Source organism: Sus scrofa, chromosome 9 (genome assembly GCF_000003025.6).
Source record: "Sus scrofa isolate TJ Tabasco breed Duroc chromosome 9, Sscrofa11.1, whole genome shotgun sequence".
Taxonomy (NCBI): domain Eukaryota; kingdom Metazoa; phylum Chordata; class Mammalia; order Artiodactyla; family Suidae; genus Sus; species Sus scrofa.
The window spans coordinates 133,012,677-133,029,953 of record NC_010451.4 but is presented as its reverse complement, the minus strand read 5'-3'; the positions used below and the strand labels follow the sequence as shown (position 1 = coordinate 133,029,953).

General features: G+C 41.2%; 1 protein-coding gene across 2 annotated transcripts in view; it reads left to right on the top strand.

The window, feature by feature from the left end:
• The window catches only part of SYT14 (synaptotagmin 14), a 230,330-nt gene that overhangs the window by 10,902 nt on the left and 202,151 nt on the right, over window positions 1–17,277 (top strand). For both annotated transcript variants that reach the window (XM_021063880.1, XM_021063879.1), the window contains exon 2: window positions 1,012–1,059. In XM_021063880.1, the coding sequence (XP_020919539.1) occupies window positions 1,012–1,059 (48 nt within the window). The remainder of the gene's footprint in view (window positions 1–1,011; window positions 1,060–17,277) is intronic.

Here is a 17,277-nt window from a genome sequence, read left to right as displayed (position 1 = left end):
CAGCGTAATTATAAGCTTGTGCATATGTAGAACACTAGAGAATTTTATTCAGTTTACATTCACCTAAGGTGGTGGCACTGCGTTTCAGAGTGAAGGAAACATCTCTTTCTGTGATGACTCATAAGTGATGTTACTCTTTGATAACGAATGTAATTTTTGATAATGATTACGGTTAAGTAAGTGGTTAAATTTGTTAGTTTTTGTCATCATACTGTATAAAACTTGTCTGAAGGATGTGCAAGAGTAGGTAACTGCAGAATGGGGAGAGGATCACATCTCAGTGTATGCAGTTCGAGTAAATGGATAAAATATAAATAAGGCCTTTACAGGGTTGACCCTTCCATGATAACTTACTTGTGTATATTAAGGCTCAGATACAAAAGAGGGTTCTTCCTTGTAGTGTTTCCTTCTAGACGATGTGAAGAGGTGCTTAGGAAAAGGTGCTATGATTTCTGCTCTTGAGAATCTTGCCATTTAAAATCGCATACTTGGGAGTTCCCGTCGTGGCGCAGTGGTTAACAAATCCGACTAGGAACCATGAGGTTGAGGGTTCGGTCCCTGCCCTTGCTCAGTGGGTTAAGGATCCGGCGTTGCCGTGAGCTGTGGTGTAGGTTGCAGACGCGGCTCGGATCCCGCGTTGCTGTGGCTCTGGTGCAGGCCAGCGGCTACAGCTCCGATTCGACCCCTAGCTTGGGAACCTCCATATGCCACGGAAGCAGCCCAAAGAAATAGCAAAAAGACAAAAAAATAAAATAAAAAAATAAAAATAAAATAAAATCGCATACTTGAGTGAAACTTTCTTGATTCCAAGACTTTATAAGACTCTTAATTTACGGGTTCACGAAGATTCTGAGTATCAGGTTATCATATTCTCGTCGTTAAATTTAAAAAGAAGAATTAGGAAGCGTTTTTCTGAGGCCGTTCTAGAAGCAAATTTAAAGCAGTTCTTTGTAATAGTCAAACTCAGGTTATGACCTGTTCTTAATTTCTAACAAAAGTTTTTCTTAACAGGTGGAGAAAGAACCTGTGGAGTACACGAACTTATCTGTATTAGAAAAGGTGAGTCAGCGCTCTGCATGGCTATTTAAATACAGAATGCGCATTTCACAGTATATGATCAGTTTTAGTATGATGGCAGATAATTTGGACTTAGTGTAAAATTTAGTAAGTATTAACATTTGTTATTTGTATTATAGACTTAACCATTCATAAGGTGCATGCTGGTTATTACGTGGTTAGTGAGAATTGTTACTTTATATTTCATTTTGGTGGGCTAATAAAAGCCTGGTTTCTAGCATATTGGTTCTTGGGCATGGTGAAGAGGCAGAGTGGAGGGTTTGATGGTCGTTCCCTTTCGGAATCTGGAGTCTGAGTGCATGCTGATCTCCTGTTGACTTGTGTTCTGTTACTGTACCCCATGAGAGAGATGTGAGGCATTGGTCGAAATTCAAATCGGGGACATGTCCAAAGACCACAACATCTTTTGACACCAACAGCTGTCTCTGCTTCCTTAGAAGGAGCCACCTGACCCCTGGGTGGTTGAACAAGGTGGCTCCAGGAAGGTAATTCAGGCCTTGGGTGGGAGGCAAGGAATCAGGTGCTCTCCGGATTCGGAGGAATCGGGAGACCCTTGGGAGTGCCCGCACTCAGGAGCAGTCACATCTGGGAGAGCGCGTGAAGAAAGGAAAAGATAGACCCGGGGAGGGCAGGGGAAGAAATCCTCATAAATTACGCCCTTCTTGCTTTTGAAGTTTGGCGTCCTTTCTTCTTCTTGCGCCCTTCTTGAAAACTGCGTGGGCCCTTGTGAGTCTAGCAATGCTCCCTGTCCTCACGTTTCACCCCAAGAAGGTTCGAGGCAGTGGCAGTATTGGTGGTACGTGGGTGTGATCGGCGTACCAGGAGAACATCTGGACACTTTCAGCAAGTCTTCCACACGTTTGGAAAGCCTCCGCTTCTCTAGCATTGAATTCCTAGTTTTAATTCTTTTTTTAGGTGCATTTGGCATAGTCATTCTAGTTTATCTGTGTGTCATTGCTTTTGATTGTTGTTCATTTAAAAATATTCTCCGTCCTTTGTTAAAGTAAAACTTATCTATTTAGCTTTCACAACAGAGGAGAAGGGTGAAGTCACTTCCCCTGAAATCTCAAATTTACAGTTGTGGTTTTCATGCTGTCACCATTGTTGACTTGTGCTTCTTGTTAAAATGGGGGAGAGAGGAGACACATTATACTGTTTTCTTCCCTATGTCAGCATTTTTAGTCTTCTGCTGTAGCATATTCATTCACATTTACTAAAACTATTGTAAATACTTTTATAGTCATTACCTTGTCCTCCTAAAACCTAAAACACAGAATTTATTTGGACAGCAAAGGACACTGTGCAATGAAAAACTATAAAATTGTGGTCTGATGAAGAGACAAGCAAGTCCAGAGTAGTGATAGCTAGAGAGGAGGAAAATTAAATTTGTACAAGAGGAACAGAAAGCTACAATGGAAGGAGTTCCTTTCATGGCTCAGCAGTTAACAAACCCGCCTAGGATCCATGAGGGTTCAATCCCTGGCCTCGCTGAGTGGGTCAAGGATCCAGCATCATCATGAGCTGTGGTATAGGTCTCAGATGCAGCTCAGATCCCACGTTGCTGTGGCTGTGGTGTGTGCTGGCAGCTGCTGCTCCGATTCGACCCCTAGCCTGGGAACCTGCATATGCCACAGGTGAAGCCCTAAAAAAGCAAAAAAATAAAAAGCTGCAATGGAGAAAATAGTGTAGACAGGGGTAGATGATGCTCTGAACATTCCTATTTCTTACGGCTCTTCCTCTTCTTGACTACTGTCCCCATTCCTATCCAGGTAGTTCTCAGACCTCGCCTCGCACAGATTTGTCTATATTCGTTCAACTTTTTCACTTCTTCCATTTTCCTATAGAATTTTAAATCTGTGATTAAAATTTTTATTGACTTTATCACAGCGAAGCCATGTCATGAAACAGTTTCTGACTCTCTGGTCTCCCCTCAGCATTCAGTACAGTGGCCTCTTCTCTGGCCGTTCCATTTGTATTTAAATATTTTCAAAACGAATGCTCAGAGCCAAGGTTTTGCATCTACAAGTGGACTTTCATAGCGTAGAGCCTATGAAGGCTGTACAAAGTGGAATAATTGTAATTGGTTCAGTGGTTCTGATAAAAAGACATCCCGAGCATGTGCTGAACTTGTTTTTACCTGTGCGGCTGTTCATCTGTCTGCTTTGCCGGCTTCTCTCCTCTGTCAGACTTCTAAATACTGGAATGGACCGGAGTTTGGTTCTGGGCTTGCTTCGTTTTCCCATCGTTTCTTTCTGCCTGATTGTATTTGGCTCTGTTGTTCTAAATGTCATACGCGCTTGTCAGTCTGGCTCCGTGCTGTCCTTGAGCCCCTGTTCTTAGGCGACTTGATATTTCTCTCTAGATGGCTATTAGCATAAGAACCTATCTAAAATGCAAATCTTGATTTTCGCACATGCATCTATCCCTTCCTCGGTCTTCTCCATCTCAGTTGATCAAGAAACAGGCCACCCAGTTCCTCAGGTCCCAACTTCAGGACCATCCGTATTTTCTCTCATTCGTTAGCTTCCACATTTAGTTTATTGTTATTAGCAAGTTCTGTCAGTTCTGCCTTCAGAATGTATTTTGAATGTATTCTATTCTGTTCTCTTTTTCCATCCTGCTATTATCCAGCCTGGTTTTTATCTTCTCTTCCCTACACTATTATACTAGTTTGATAACAGGTGCCTTACTTCCACTCTTATCTCCTTCCAGTACGCATCAGTGATCTTTTTAAATGTAAATCAGGTCTCATTGCTTGGCTGGATGGAATTCTTTGTGCGTTTCTGCTCTACCTAGAACAAAATCAAAGTGCCATACCCTGATCTACAAAGTCTTAAAACATCAACTCTGAAGTCTCATCTTGTAAATCATCCAAATGTCAAGTAAATATCATCAACTCAGAAGTCACATCATCTAAATCATGTACATCAGGTATAGGTGAAACTCTAGGTATAATCCATCCTGGTTCAGAATGCCTCTCCATCTGTAGAGCATCTGAAACTAGCAAATATGTTACCTGCTCTTCAGATGCAGTGATGGGGCGGGCATGGGATAGACATTGCCATCCCAGAAGTGAGAAAACGGAAGGAAGGAAGGAAGGAGCCCCTGTTATCAAGCAACTTTGAAAGCTACTTGGGAACATTATATTAAGTTTCAAGGTGAGGCCATAAAGGTGGCCCTTGGCCCTGAGGCCTGAGGCTCTGCTCTCAGGTTGAAGCCTCTCCCTTGGGGTCACCCTTCCTTTTCAGGAAAGGTTGTGGCTATTTGCACCTGAGTATTTGAACCAGCCCGCTTCCTGCCTGTAGAGTCTTGATCTGTCAGTCTTGTTTCATTTTATCTTCTCTTGTCCCTTTCTAGTCTAAGGTGATGGGGTTTCTGCTGGTGTAATGATCTCAGGAAGGATTCTCATGCCTCGGCTCAGTATGTCCTGGGGCTCCTTCTGTTTGGGCAGGACGCCCCTTCACAGGGCTTTCCTAGGTGATTCCAACCCAGTTTCAGGTTCTTCTGAGGTGGTTGAGGACTTCCACGAGTCACATCTCTGTTCTCTTCAGAGAGCCCTCTGTGTCACTGCGTATGCTGACCTTTTGTTCATGTTGAGGCACTGGCAAAAGCTCCTCAGGCCTCACCTTGGCACTGTTTCCAGAGCGTGCTTTTATTGACATTGACTCTCTGATTTGGGTATAATTTACAATCTGGATATGCTGAGAATTTTCCAAATCGAAATGAAGAAACCAGGCTGCACCTTCAGCACTTTGCTTGGAAATCTCTGCTAAACCATCCAGGTTTGGTGTTTGTAAGTTCTACTCTGCATATACTCGTGGACACAGTGTAGCCAAGCTTTCTATAGCAAGAGTCTTGTTTCCTCCACATTCCAAAACCATTTCTTTCTTTACTTCTGAGATCCACCAGCAGACCTGTAATATTTACATTCTACCGATGGTCTATTTATGACTATTTAGAATATTCTAGGTCTAATACAATATACGTTTTCTCTACCATGCTCCTCTTTTTTTTTTTTTTTATTTTCCCACTGTACAGCAAGGGGGTCAGGTTATCCTTACATGTATACATTACAATTACAGTTTTTCCCCCACCCTTTCTTCTGTTGCAACATGAGTATCTAGACAAAGTTCTCAATGCTATTCAGCAGGATCTCCTTGTAAATCTGTTCTAAGTTGTGTCTGATAAGCCCAAGCTCCCGATCCCTCCCACCCCCTCCCCCTCCCATCAGGCAGCCGCAAGTCTCTTCTCCAAGTCCATGATTTTCTTTTCTGAGGAGATGTTCATTTGTGCTGGATATTAGATTCCAGTTATAAGTGATATCATATGGTATTTGTCTTTGTCTTTCTGGCTCATTTCACTCAGTATGAGATTCTCTAGTTCCATCCATGTTGCTGCAAATGGCATTATGTCATTCTTTTTTATGGCTGAGTAGTATTCCATTGTGTATATATACCACATCTTCCGAATCCAATCCTCTGTCGATGGACATTTGGGTTGTTTCCATGTCCTGGCTATTGTGAATAGTGCTGCAGTGAACATGCGGGTGCACGTGTCTCTTTTAAGTAGAGTTTTGTCCGGATAGATGCCCAAGAGTGGGCTTGCAGGGTCATATGGAAGTTCTATGTATAGATTTCTAAGGTATCTCCAAACTGTTCTCCATAGTGGCTGTACCAGTTTCCATTCCCACCAGCAGTGCAGGAGGGTTCCCTTTTCTCCACAGCCCCTCCAGCACTTGTTATTTCTGGATTTATTAATGATGGCCATTCTGACGGGTGTGAGGTGGTATCTCATGGTAGTTTTGATTTGCATTTCTCTTATAATCAGCGATGTGGAGCATTTTTTCATGTGTTTGTTGGCCATCTGTATATCTTCTTTGGAGAAATGTCTATTCAGGTCTTTTGCCCATTTTTCCATTGATTGATTGGCTTTTTTGCTGTTGGGTTGTATAAGTTGTTTATATATTTTAGAGATTAAGCCCTTGTCGGTTGCATCATTTGAAACTATTTTCTCCCATTCTGTAAGTTGTCTTTTTGTTTTCTTTTTGGTTTCCTTTGCTGTGCAAAAGCTTTTCAGTTTGATGAGGTCCCATGGGTTTATTTTTGCTCTGATTTCTATTGCTTTGGGAGACTGACCTGAGAAAATATTCATGATGTTGATGTCAGAGAGTGTTTTGCCTGTTTTCTTCTAGGAGTTTGATGGTGTCCTGTCGTATATTTAAGTCTTTCAGCCATTTGGAGTTTATTTTTGTGCATGGTGTGAGGGTGTGTTCTAGTTTCATTGCTTTGCATTGCAGCTGTCCAGGTTTCCCAGCAATGCTTGCTGAATAGACTTTCTTTTTCCCATTTTGTGTTCTTGCCTCCCTTGTCAAAGATTAATTGACCATAGGTGTCAGGGTTTATTTCCGGATTCTCTCTTCTGTTCCATTGGTCTGTCTGTTTTGATACCAGTACCACACTGTTTTGATGACTGTGGCTTTGTAGTATTTCTTGAAGTCTGGGAGAGTTATGCCTCCTGCTTGGTTTTTGTTTCTCAGGATTGCTTTGGCGATTCTGGGTCTTTTGTTGTTCCATATAAATGTTTGGATTGTTTGTTCTAGTTCTGTGAAAAATGTCATGGGTAATTTGATAGGGATTGCATTGAATGTGTAGATTGCTTTGGGTAGTATGGCCATTTTCACAATATTGATTTTCCCAATCCAGGAACATGGAATCTTTCCATTTCTTTACATCTTCTTTGATTTCTTTGATTAAAGTTTTATAGTTCTCGGCATATAGGTCCTTTACCTCCTTGGTCAGGTGTATTCCGAGGTATTTGATTTTGTGAGGTGCAATTTTATCGTATTTTTGTATTCCTTTTCTAATATTTCATTGCTGGTATACAGAAATGCAACTGACTTCTGAATGTTAATCTTATATCCTGCCACTTTGCTGAATTTATTAATCAGTTCAAGGAGTTTTGGGGTTGAGTCCTTAGGGTTTTCTAGGTATAGTATCATGTCATCTGCATACAGTGACAGTTTGATCTCTTCTCTTCCTATATGGATGCCTTTTATTTCTTTTGTTTGTCTAATTGCTGTGGCTAGGACTTCCAAAACGATGTTGAAGAGCAGTGGTGAGAGTGGGCATCCCTGTCTTGTTCCAGATTTGAGTGAGAAGGTTTTCAGTTTTTCCCCATTGAGGATTATATTTGCTGTGGGTTTATCATAAATGGCTTTGATTATATTCAGGAATGTTCCCTCTATACCCACTTTGGTGAAGGTCTTGATCATGAACGGATGTTGGACTTGGTCAAATGCTTTTTCTGCGTCTATTGAGATGATCATTTGATTTTTGACTTTTTTTTTTTTTTTGGTCTTTTTGCTATTTCTTGGGCCACTCCCGCGGCATATGGAGGTTCCCAGGCTAGGGGTTGAATCGGAGCTGTAGCCACCGGCCTACGCCAGAGCCACAGCAACGCGGGATCCGAGCCGCGTCTGCAACCTACACCACAGCTCACGGCAACACCGGATCCTTCACCCACTGAGCAAGGGCAGGGATCGAACCCTCATGGTTCCTAGTCGGATTCGTTAACCACTGCGCCATGATGGGAACTCCTGATTTTTTACTTTTTTTTTGTTAATGTGGTGTATGATGCTGATCGATTTGCGTATGTTGAACCATCCTTGTGAACCTGGGATGAACCCAACCTGGTCATGGTGTATAATTTTTTTGTTATGTTGTTGGATTCGGTTGGCTAAGATTTTGTTGAGAATTTTTGCATCTATATTCATCAATGATATTGGGCGATAGTTTTCTTTTTTGGTGGTATCTCTGTCTGGTTTTGGAGTGAGGGTGATGGTGACATCGTAGAATGTCTTTGGGACCATGCTCCTCTTTTGCGTCTGAGTCCTCACTACCAGTGTCCTTAACATCCGTGTTCAAGGCATTTTGGGCTTTTCCTGTTGTTCTCCTCTTTTTCCTCACACTTCTACCCATTAGTTAATTCCACAGCCACTTCCACATTGTTAGGTATGCAGCACCCCACTTCCAGGTACTAAAATCTTTATTTTCTGTAGTTGCCCTAGCACTTTGCTGCAGTTTTGGGTGGCCTAAAACAACACAGATTTATTCTCTTACAGTTCTGGAGGTGAAAAGTCCAAAGTCAGTTTCACTGGACTAAGGGCAAGCTTTTCTTCTTGAGGCTTGAGGGGAGAATGTTTCATTTTATTTCATTTTATTTTATTTTATTGCTTTTTAGGGGTGCACATGGAAGGTCCCAGGCTGGGAGTTGAATTGGAGCTTAGCTGCCAGCCTGTGCCACAGCCACAGCAACATGTGATCCGAGCCACGTCTGTGACCTACACCACAGCTCACAGCAACTCTAGATCCTTAACCCACTGAGTGAGGCCAGGGATCGAACTCACATCCTCATAAATAATTGTGGGATTCGTTTCCACTGGGCCACAACAGGAACTCTGAGAATCTGTTTCTTTATCCTTTCTGTCATCTTGGGCCACCTGTGTTCCTTGGCTTGTTGCTTCCTTCCTCCGTTTTCAAAGCATGTCACTAGTACTCTGATTCTATTGGTCTGTATAATGTTCTCCACCAGCAGCTCTTTGAGTGACTGGCTCCTCTCATTCTTTTACTTTCTTTCTTTCTTTTTTTTTTTTTAATTATTTTTTTGTTTTTCCACTGCCTTTACTTTCTTAATCACACATTCCCTACGGACATATCGTAAGTCGCCTTTTGGATCCTATTTTATTCTTAATCTGAATGATATCGCCCTATTTATTCAATAACATCTATCTTAGGTGGCATTTATCACTTAGTTATTTACTTTTGGGGGGAGGCGCTGTCTGTCTTATCCATTAAGACGAAGCCCTAAGAGGGCGTGAGTGTTGGTGGACTTGTTCACTTCTGTATCCCCAGTGCCTGGAATAGCAGAGGACACATACTACATATGGAGTAAGTGTTTGTGGAATCAATAAGTGACTGATTGAAGTGGGTTTGGCTCAACTGCTCTTGACTGATTTTGCCTGATTAGTTAGAAGGCATTTTTTGAAGACTTGCCTTATGAATGCACAACTGTAAACATAATGGCTGATTAAAGGAACAGGGATTTCTTTTTTTTTCAGCAATATTTTGCACTTGATAATAAGAAATTTCTGCTGCAAAACAAAATGCTAGAGGTAGTATAGAAGACATACCTTTAAATGCATTTTTAGGGCCAGAGGAAAGTCAGGCAAGAGTATAGAGGGCCATTAGAGAAATGCAAGGACTTATTAATCCTTACATGCTTAAGTTAGACGAGAACGGAAACTTATGAGATCATCATTTGATGCAAAAAGAGCCAGCTCATAAACATGGAGAGAGTAGAAAGAAGACTAAAGATGAAAGGCAATTAATGAAATAGAGGCAGAGGTACAGTAAAGATCAACAGAGCCAAAGTGCCAGTACTTCGAAAAGACTTGTGAAGGAGGAATATCTCTAGCATTGATAATTAAGAAAACAGACGGAAACCACATATAATATTAGGCTTGGAAAGGGCATATAATTGCAGTTGCAAGTGAGCTTTCAAAAAAAAGTCATTAGTGATTAATTCAACTTTCTTATTTAAATTATATTTTTCTCTGTAATTGTCCATTTCATCTATGACTTCAAATTTGCTATCAAAAAGGCATTAATACTTTTAGGATTTTTGAAAGAGGGAAGTACATGCTAGTCTTACTTAGGAATGTGAATATGAGAATTAGTAAGCCAAACCCAGCAATGATCTGAGGAAAAAAACTGTACAAATGTATGACAAATTGGTTCATCGCAAGGTATTGCATGGGAATCTATTGATATGGTTTACTGTGTTAATCCTATGAGCCCCTCAGTAGAAGCAGAAAAAGCATTTGGTAATATTTATTACTCATTTATAATAAAAGCTCTTAAACTTTTATTATAGGAATAGAAAGAAACTGCTTTAACCTAAAGAGGGTATCCATCAAAAATAGATAATAAACTTGATGATGAAACATTAGAGGCATGATGTTACTATTCAGCATTAAACTGAGCTGTTAGCCGATACAGTAAAAGCCAGGACAAAGAAATAGAAAATATAAGCTTGGAGAGGAAGGGATAGTGCTAATATTATTCATAGGTGATGTTGATTATCAGTGTAGGAAATCCGACAGAGTCTGTAATCAAATTAATTCAGAATAAGAGTTCAGTAAATTTGACCAGTACAAGATCACGATATAAAAATCAGGTACATTCCTATACAGTAGGCCACAAACAATTAGAAAATTGAATAAAAGAAGATTCCTTTTGGAGTATTAGGAAATCTATAAGCAGAATGCAGCAGAAGTTGTATATGACTTTTATGTGGAGAATTGAAAAGCTTTATTATATATGGACATAAAAGAATCATGTAAGTGAAGAGATAAATGATTCTGACGGGTAGAAAAATGCAGTGTGTTTAAACTAGCAGTATGTCCCAAATTAATCTATGAATTCAATGCAGTTCTAATCTAAATTCCATGAGGAATTTTTGGGGAGTGGACAAGCGAGTTTTTCAGTGTGTATGGCAGAGCACATGGCCAAGAACTGAGTTAGCCTTGGGGTGGAGGAACGTGGGTGTGTGTGCGGGGCTGAAGTAGGAAGGTATTTATGTGCTTAGTTCTCAGAGCCCAAGTGGCTCGACAGGAAAGGTTTACTTCTCGCTTACGTGGAAGTCCGAGCTGAGGGCAGGATGGAATGAAGTGGTTCTCCCTGATGAGCTCCGGCTGTCTTGCTCTGAAGCCCTTGACGATGTCGTCTGCCTTGGCGTGTTGGAGGTTTACCACGTCTGCATTACGGTCCCCAGATGAGGAAAGGGAAAGAGCAGCTCTTTCCAAGGATGTGGTCTGGGAGTTGCAAACACCTGTTCTTCCACTCACAACATGTGAAGTGGCCAGAACTTAGTCACATGATCATACTAGCTGCAAGGGGAGCTTAGAAGAGTCCTGCCAGAGCAGAACAAGCAAAATCCAGAGGTTGAGTCCATGGCTAAAAAGGAGAGAGAGAATGGATATTGAGACGGTTAGCCATCTCTGCTCTGGGGATTTGTTCCCTTTGATATCTGGAGCTGGTTATAAAGTTACTGTAATTAAGATAGTATGCAGTTGGCCCAGATACAGACAAATAGTCTAATCAGACACTATAGAGAGAACAGAAAGAAGCACACATCCACATGGAAATTTATGTAAAAGGCGATATCACAATTCAGTGGAATAAGGCTGGATACTTTCTAAATGATGCTCGGACAAATGGTTATCCATATGGAACAAAAAATCGGTCTATACCTCATGCTTTTAAGATAAATTCCATTTGGATTAACTTTAAAACTTTTAGGAGAATATCTGGTATACTGTATGATTTCGGTGCGGGAAGCAAGTTCTCAAGCCACAGAAAGCACAACTCACAAAGGAAAAGACGCATTTTACTGTTTTTAAATTTAAAACTTTTGTACAGTAAGAGGTAGGCTGCTACGCAGAGGGAAATGCAAACCACAAAACGGGAGATGTTGTCTGCACTGCAGTGAAAGTAGGGTTCAAAATACGTCATGACTCCTGATGTATTTTAAAATTTTTACTAATATGTGTATGCCAGGTGCTGTTACAGGTGCTGGGATTAGTGCCCTCAAGGAGCTTATGTTTTAGGGGAGGGAGAGTTAATAAATATGTGTACGCTGTCTCGGGCAGTGATAGGTGATACAGAGAAAGATAAATCACGGAGAGGAAATAGGGCTTGCGGCTCACCCCTTTGTCAATTTAGGGGGCTCACGGAAGACCTTCTTGAGAAGACTGAGAGTGGCTGGAGTGGAAGACATGAGCCGTACCAGTATCTGAGGGAAGAGCATTCCAGGCAGAAGGAGCCGGTGTAAGGACCCTGGGGTGGGAGTGTGCTTGGTTTGCCGGAGAACGGAAGGTCCAGTGTGCGGCTGGAGCAGGGTGACAGGGAAAGGGATAGATAAAGCCAGGGAGTAGTACCTAGAGCACCAGATTGTCTAGGGTCTTGTGTGTCACGAAAGTATTTCGACATTACTATAAGTGAATCTCAGGTTGTATTTTTCTTTTTTTAATCATGAAAAAATTCAAACATGCAGAAAAGAGGGTTGAGTAGTGAACCCACATAGATTCCCTACCTAAATTCAACAGTTGTGTGTGTATTTTCTGTGTTTGCTTCAGCTGTGTATACTTTTGAAGAGACCAACCTAGTAGATTTTAAAATGTCCCACAGTCTGGACTTAATTGTTATAAGTAATATAGAAAAATATATGATAGCTATGAATAAAATAAATATAAGAAATAGATTTCTTTCCACAAAAAGTAAAATATGCTATTTGTATATTGTTCTGTTTATTGCTTTTAGAAAAACCTAACTGTATATCTTAGAGTTAAATTCAAATTAGTAGGTAGGGATCTCATTCCTTTTCCTGGCTGCATTGTGCCCTATTATGTGAACATACCGTAATTTATGTAGCTGATTTCCCACCAATGGAAATTGCTTTAAGATTTTTGTTATTGAAATAACGTCACAATAGATACCTTTGTACATTTGCTGTCACTTCTCAGTGATCTATTTTTAAATAGATTCTTAAAGCCAGATTGACAGATCAAAGAGTAATTCCTACATAATTGTATTAGAAATTGCCAAACTCCTTTCCTTATATGTTGTACCATTTTGCATTCCCACCAGAAATATATGAATGCACGGCTCTGCCAACAGAGTGTGACTGAAACTTGTGCATTTTTTTTTTTTTTTTGGTTAATCTGGTAAATAAAAAACTGTAGTTGAGCATCCTTTAGATGTTCATTTCTCTTGGAGGTGACGTTAGGTATCTCTTTAACGTGTCTGTAGAGTACACAGAGGTTTGCATGCTTCGATTTAAAGGACACTGAAAGAACCTGCTTTTTCTGAAATGTCTTTTCCATCAGTGTTCCATTGTTTCTCATCCCCTGACATTTGCTATAATTAGAGTCCATCTAATCTTTAGAAATTAATTTCAAGATGTATTACACGGGAAAAGAAGGTGGGGAGTTGTTCCTTGGTACTCTACCATTTGAATCTGCACATTTATCATTTATCATTGTGGAAAGTGGGAAGAATGGACCTGAGGGCATGACAACCCAGGACAGCAAGGAGAAGGGGTTGGGTGGGTGGGTGAACAGCAGAAGTGAGACAGTCTAGGACATGGTCCAGGATGGGTAGATCTTAGATGCCAATAGCAATCAGAGTAGAGGACCCAGAGGAAAAGGGCATCTAGACTGCAGTTTTACTGCACGCTGCTTGGCATTGTACATATCTTTTTTTTCCCCCATGTATAGAGGAGACCCGAGCCCCTCTGGGCATTTTCTTTTTTTTTTTTTCTTTTTTTCTGTTTTGTCCTTTTAGGGCCGCACCCCCGGCATATGGAGGTTCGCAGGCTAGGGGTCCAATTGGAGCTGTTGCCGGCCTACACCACAGCCACAGCCACACTGGATCTGAGCCGCGTCTGTGACCTACACCACAGCTCATGGCAACGCCGGATCCTCAACCCACTGAGCGAGGCCAGGGATCGAACCTGCAACCTCATGGTTCCTAGTTGGATTCGTTTCCACTGCGCCATGACAGGAACTCCCCCTCTGGGCATTTTCTTTTCTTTTTTTTATTAATTATTTTTTTAAATACTTATTTCCCCAATACAATTTTTTTTCCTACTGTACAGCATGGTGACCCAGTTACACATACATGTATACATTCTTTTTTCACACATGATCATGCTCCATCCTAAGTGACTAGACATGGTTCCCAGTGCTACACAGCAGGATCTCTTTGCTAATCCATTCCAAAGGCAATAGTTTGTATCTATTAACCCCAAGCTCCCCAACCACCCCAACTCTCTCGCATCCCCCTTGGCAACCACAAGTCTATTCTCTAGGTCCATGAGTTTCCTTTCTGTGGAAAGATTCCTTTGTTCCATGTATTAGATTATAGATGTAAGTGATATCATCTGGCATTTGTCTTTCTCTTTCTGACTTACTTCACTCAGGATGAGAGTCTCTAGTTCCATCCATGTTGCTGCAAAGGCATTATTTTGTTCTTTTTTATGGCCGAGCGGTATTCCATTGTGTATATATACCACATCTTCCTAATCCAGTCATCTGTCGATGGTCATTTGGGTTGTTTCCAGGTCTTGGTTATTGTGAATAGAGCTGCAGTGAACATGCGGGTGCATGTGTCTCTTTTAAGTAGAGTTTTGTCTGGATAGATGCCCAACAGTGGGATTGCGGGGTCATGTGGAAGTTCTATGTATAGATTTCTAAGGTATCTCCAAACTGTTCTCCATAGTGGCTGTACCAGCTTACATTCCCACCAGCAGTGCAGGAGGGTTCCCTTTTCTCCACACCCCCTCCAGCATTTGTTGTCTACTTATTAATGAGGGCCATTCTGACGGGTGTGAGGTGGTACCTCATGGTGGTTTTGATTTGCATTTCTCTAATAATCAGGGATGTTGAGCATATTTTCATGTGCTTGTTGGCCATCTGTACATCTTCCTTGGAAAATGTCTGTTCAGGTCTTTTGCCCATCTTTCAATTGGGTTGTTGGCTTTTTTGCTGTTGAGCTGTGTAAGCTGCTTGTATATTGGTAGAGATTAAGCCCTTGTCAATTTCATCATTTGAAAGTATTTTCTCCCATTCTGTAAGTTGTCTTTTTGTTTTTTTTTTTGGTTTCCTTTGCTGTGCAAAACTTGTCGGTTTGATTAGGTCCCATTGGTTTATTTTTGCTTTTATTTCTGTTGCTTTGGGAGATTGACCTGAGAAAATATTCGTAAGGTTGATGTCAGAGAATGTTTTGCCTATGTTCTCTTCCAGGAGTTTGATGGTGTCTTGTCTTATATTTAAGTACTTCAGCCATTTGGAGTTTATTATCATTTTTCACAGAACTAGAACAAACAATCCAAAAATTTATATGGAACCACAGAAGACCCAGAATTGCCAAAGCAATTCTGAGGAACAAAAACCAAGCAGGAGGCATCTCGCTCCCAGACTCCAGGCAATATGACAAAGCCACAGTCATCAAGACAGTGTGGTACTGGTATCAAAACAGACATACAGACCAATGGAACAGAAAAGAGAACCCAGAAATAAACCCAGACACCTATGGTCAATTAATCTTTGACAAAGGAGGCAAGAACATAAAATTTTTGGGGAAAAGACAGTCTTTTCCGCAAAAATTGCTGGGAAACCTGGACAGCTGCATGCAAATCAATGAAACTAGAACACACCCTCACACCATGCACAAAAATAACCTCTGGGCATTTTCAATCCCTTTCCTGACTTGGGCTAAGTAAGGGACTCTAAAATGTGAAAGGAAAGGCCATGTCAGTAACGTGGTCCTGCTGGTTGTGTGGTGCTTTAACCACTCCATCTCTTTCTCAGCAACCTCCAAATCTCAGTTCGTAGGATTGAGGGCAGGGGCTGGCTTTTCTTCCTTTTTTTTTTTTTTTTTTTTTCTTTTAAAGTTGGCTTTTATAGCTATTTTATTGTGACTTCTACTCTCCAGTAACATTTTACTCTTTGGGAGAGAAGGTGTGGGTTTATGGGTTACAGTCATGAAAGCGGGAGCCGGGGCAGGCAGGGAGCCAGTTTTAGAGGTGCTCATGTCAGCTGTCTCCTTACGTAGTTGATGGAAACTAAAACCTGTAGAGTGCCTGCTGCTTATGCAGTTAGGGGGTTGAATTTCTTGTCCCTTTCCTCTTGTGTGTCTCTGTGTTCTTTTATATTTAATCTGTTCAGCAAATGGCTAAGTGCCAGGCACTGTGTTAGATACTGGAGATACGTGGTGAATAAGACAACTTATCTCTTCTCATGCAGCTTATATTCTTGAGGCTGATGGGAAACACAATAAACAAACAGCATGATTGGAGCGATAACCGTAAATACTACTGAGACAAAAGAACACGACGGTGAGAGAGCGAGGTTGATAGATGGAGAGAGAGAGAGAGAGAGAGAGAGAGAGAGAGTGTGTGTGTGTGTGTGTATGTGTGTGTGTATGTGTGTGTGGTAGGATCCTTTGCTGGGGATAATGTTGAAGCTGATACCTGCTTGATGAGAAGGAGCTGGAATGTGACGGGAACGGAAGGTCATAGAGAACAGGGCAGTGGAAATGCTGTAGGGTAGAAACGAGGCTTGGCACATCCAAGATGTTGAAAGAAGCATGGCTGGAAAAGGAGTGAGTGAGTGTGGAAGGTCTCACAAAAGGAGGTAGGAGGAATCGAGATCAGGTATGGACTTAGAGATGTAATGGGTTTGTGCTTAATTTGAATTTCCTTCCTGGTAGGAAATGAGAAACATAGTAGGGTACAAAAAGAGGGTTCTAAGCAGGGAAGTCATGTGATCTGTTGGTAAGGTAGGATCTGTGAGAAGTTAAAAGTGGACGTAAGGTGGCCCGTGAGGAAGCTATTGAAATAATGTAGGTACGAAATGATGGGGTTTGGGTCATGATGTTACTTGTAGAGAAGCTGAGAAATGCTTAGATTTAAGGTATATTTTATAGGCAGAATTGAGAAAATTTGAAGGTAGATTAATATTGGGGGGGGGGTTTACAGGAAGGAAAGAGAGAAAGCCAAGTGATTTTGGCATCACTTCTGAATAGTGGTGCTCTCAAGCGCAGTGGGAGAGACTGAGGGAGGAGCTGGTGGGGCGGGGGTGACGGTGCAGAGAAATCAGATCCATTTTCACAATATTGATTTTTCCAATCCAGGAACATGGAATATCTTTCCATTTCTTTACATCTTCTTTGGTTTCTTTGATTAAGGTTTTATAGTTCTCGGCATATAGGTCCTTTACCTCTTTGGTCAGGTGTATTCCGAGGTATTTGATTTTGTGTGGTACAATTTTAAAAGGTATCATATTTTTGTATTCCTTTTCTAATGTTTCATTGCTGGTATACAGAAATGCAACTGACTTCTGAATGTTAATCTTATATCCTGCCACTTTGCTGAATTTATTAATCAGTTCAAGGAGTTTTGGGGTTGAGTCCTTAGGGTTTTCTAGGTATAGAATCATGTCATCTGCATACAGTGACAGTTTGATCTCTTCTCTTCCTATATGGATGCCTTTGATTTCTTTTGTTTGTCTAATTGCTGTGGCTAAGACTTCCAAAACGATGTTGAAGAGCAGTGGTGAGAGTGGGCATCCCTGTCTTGTTC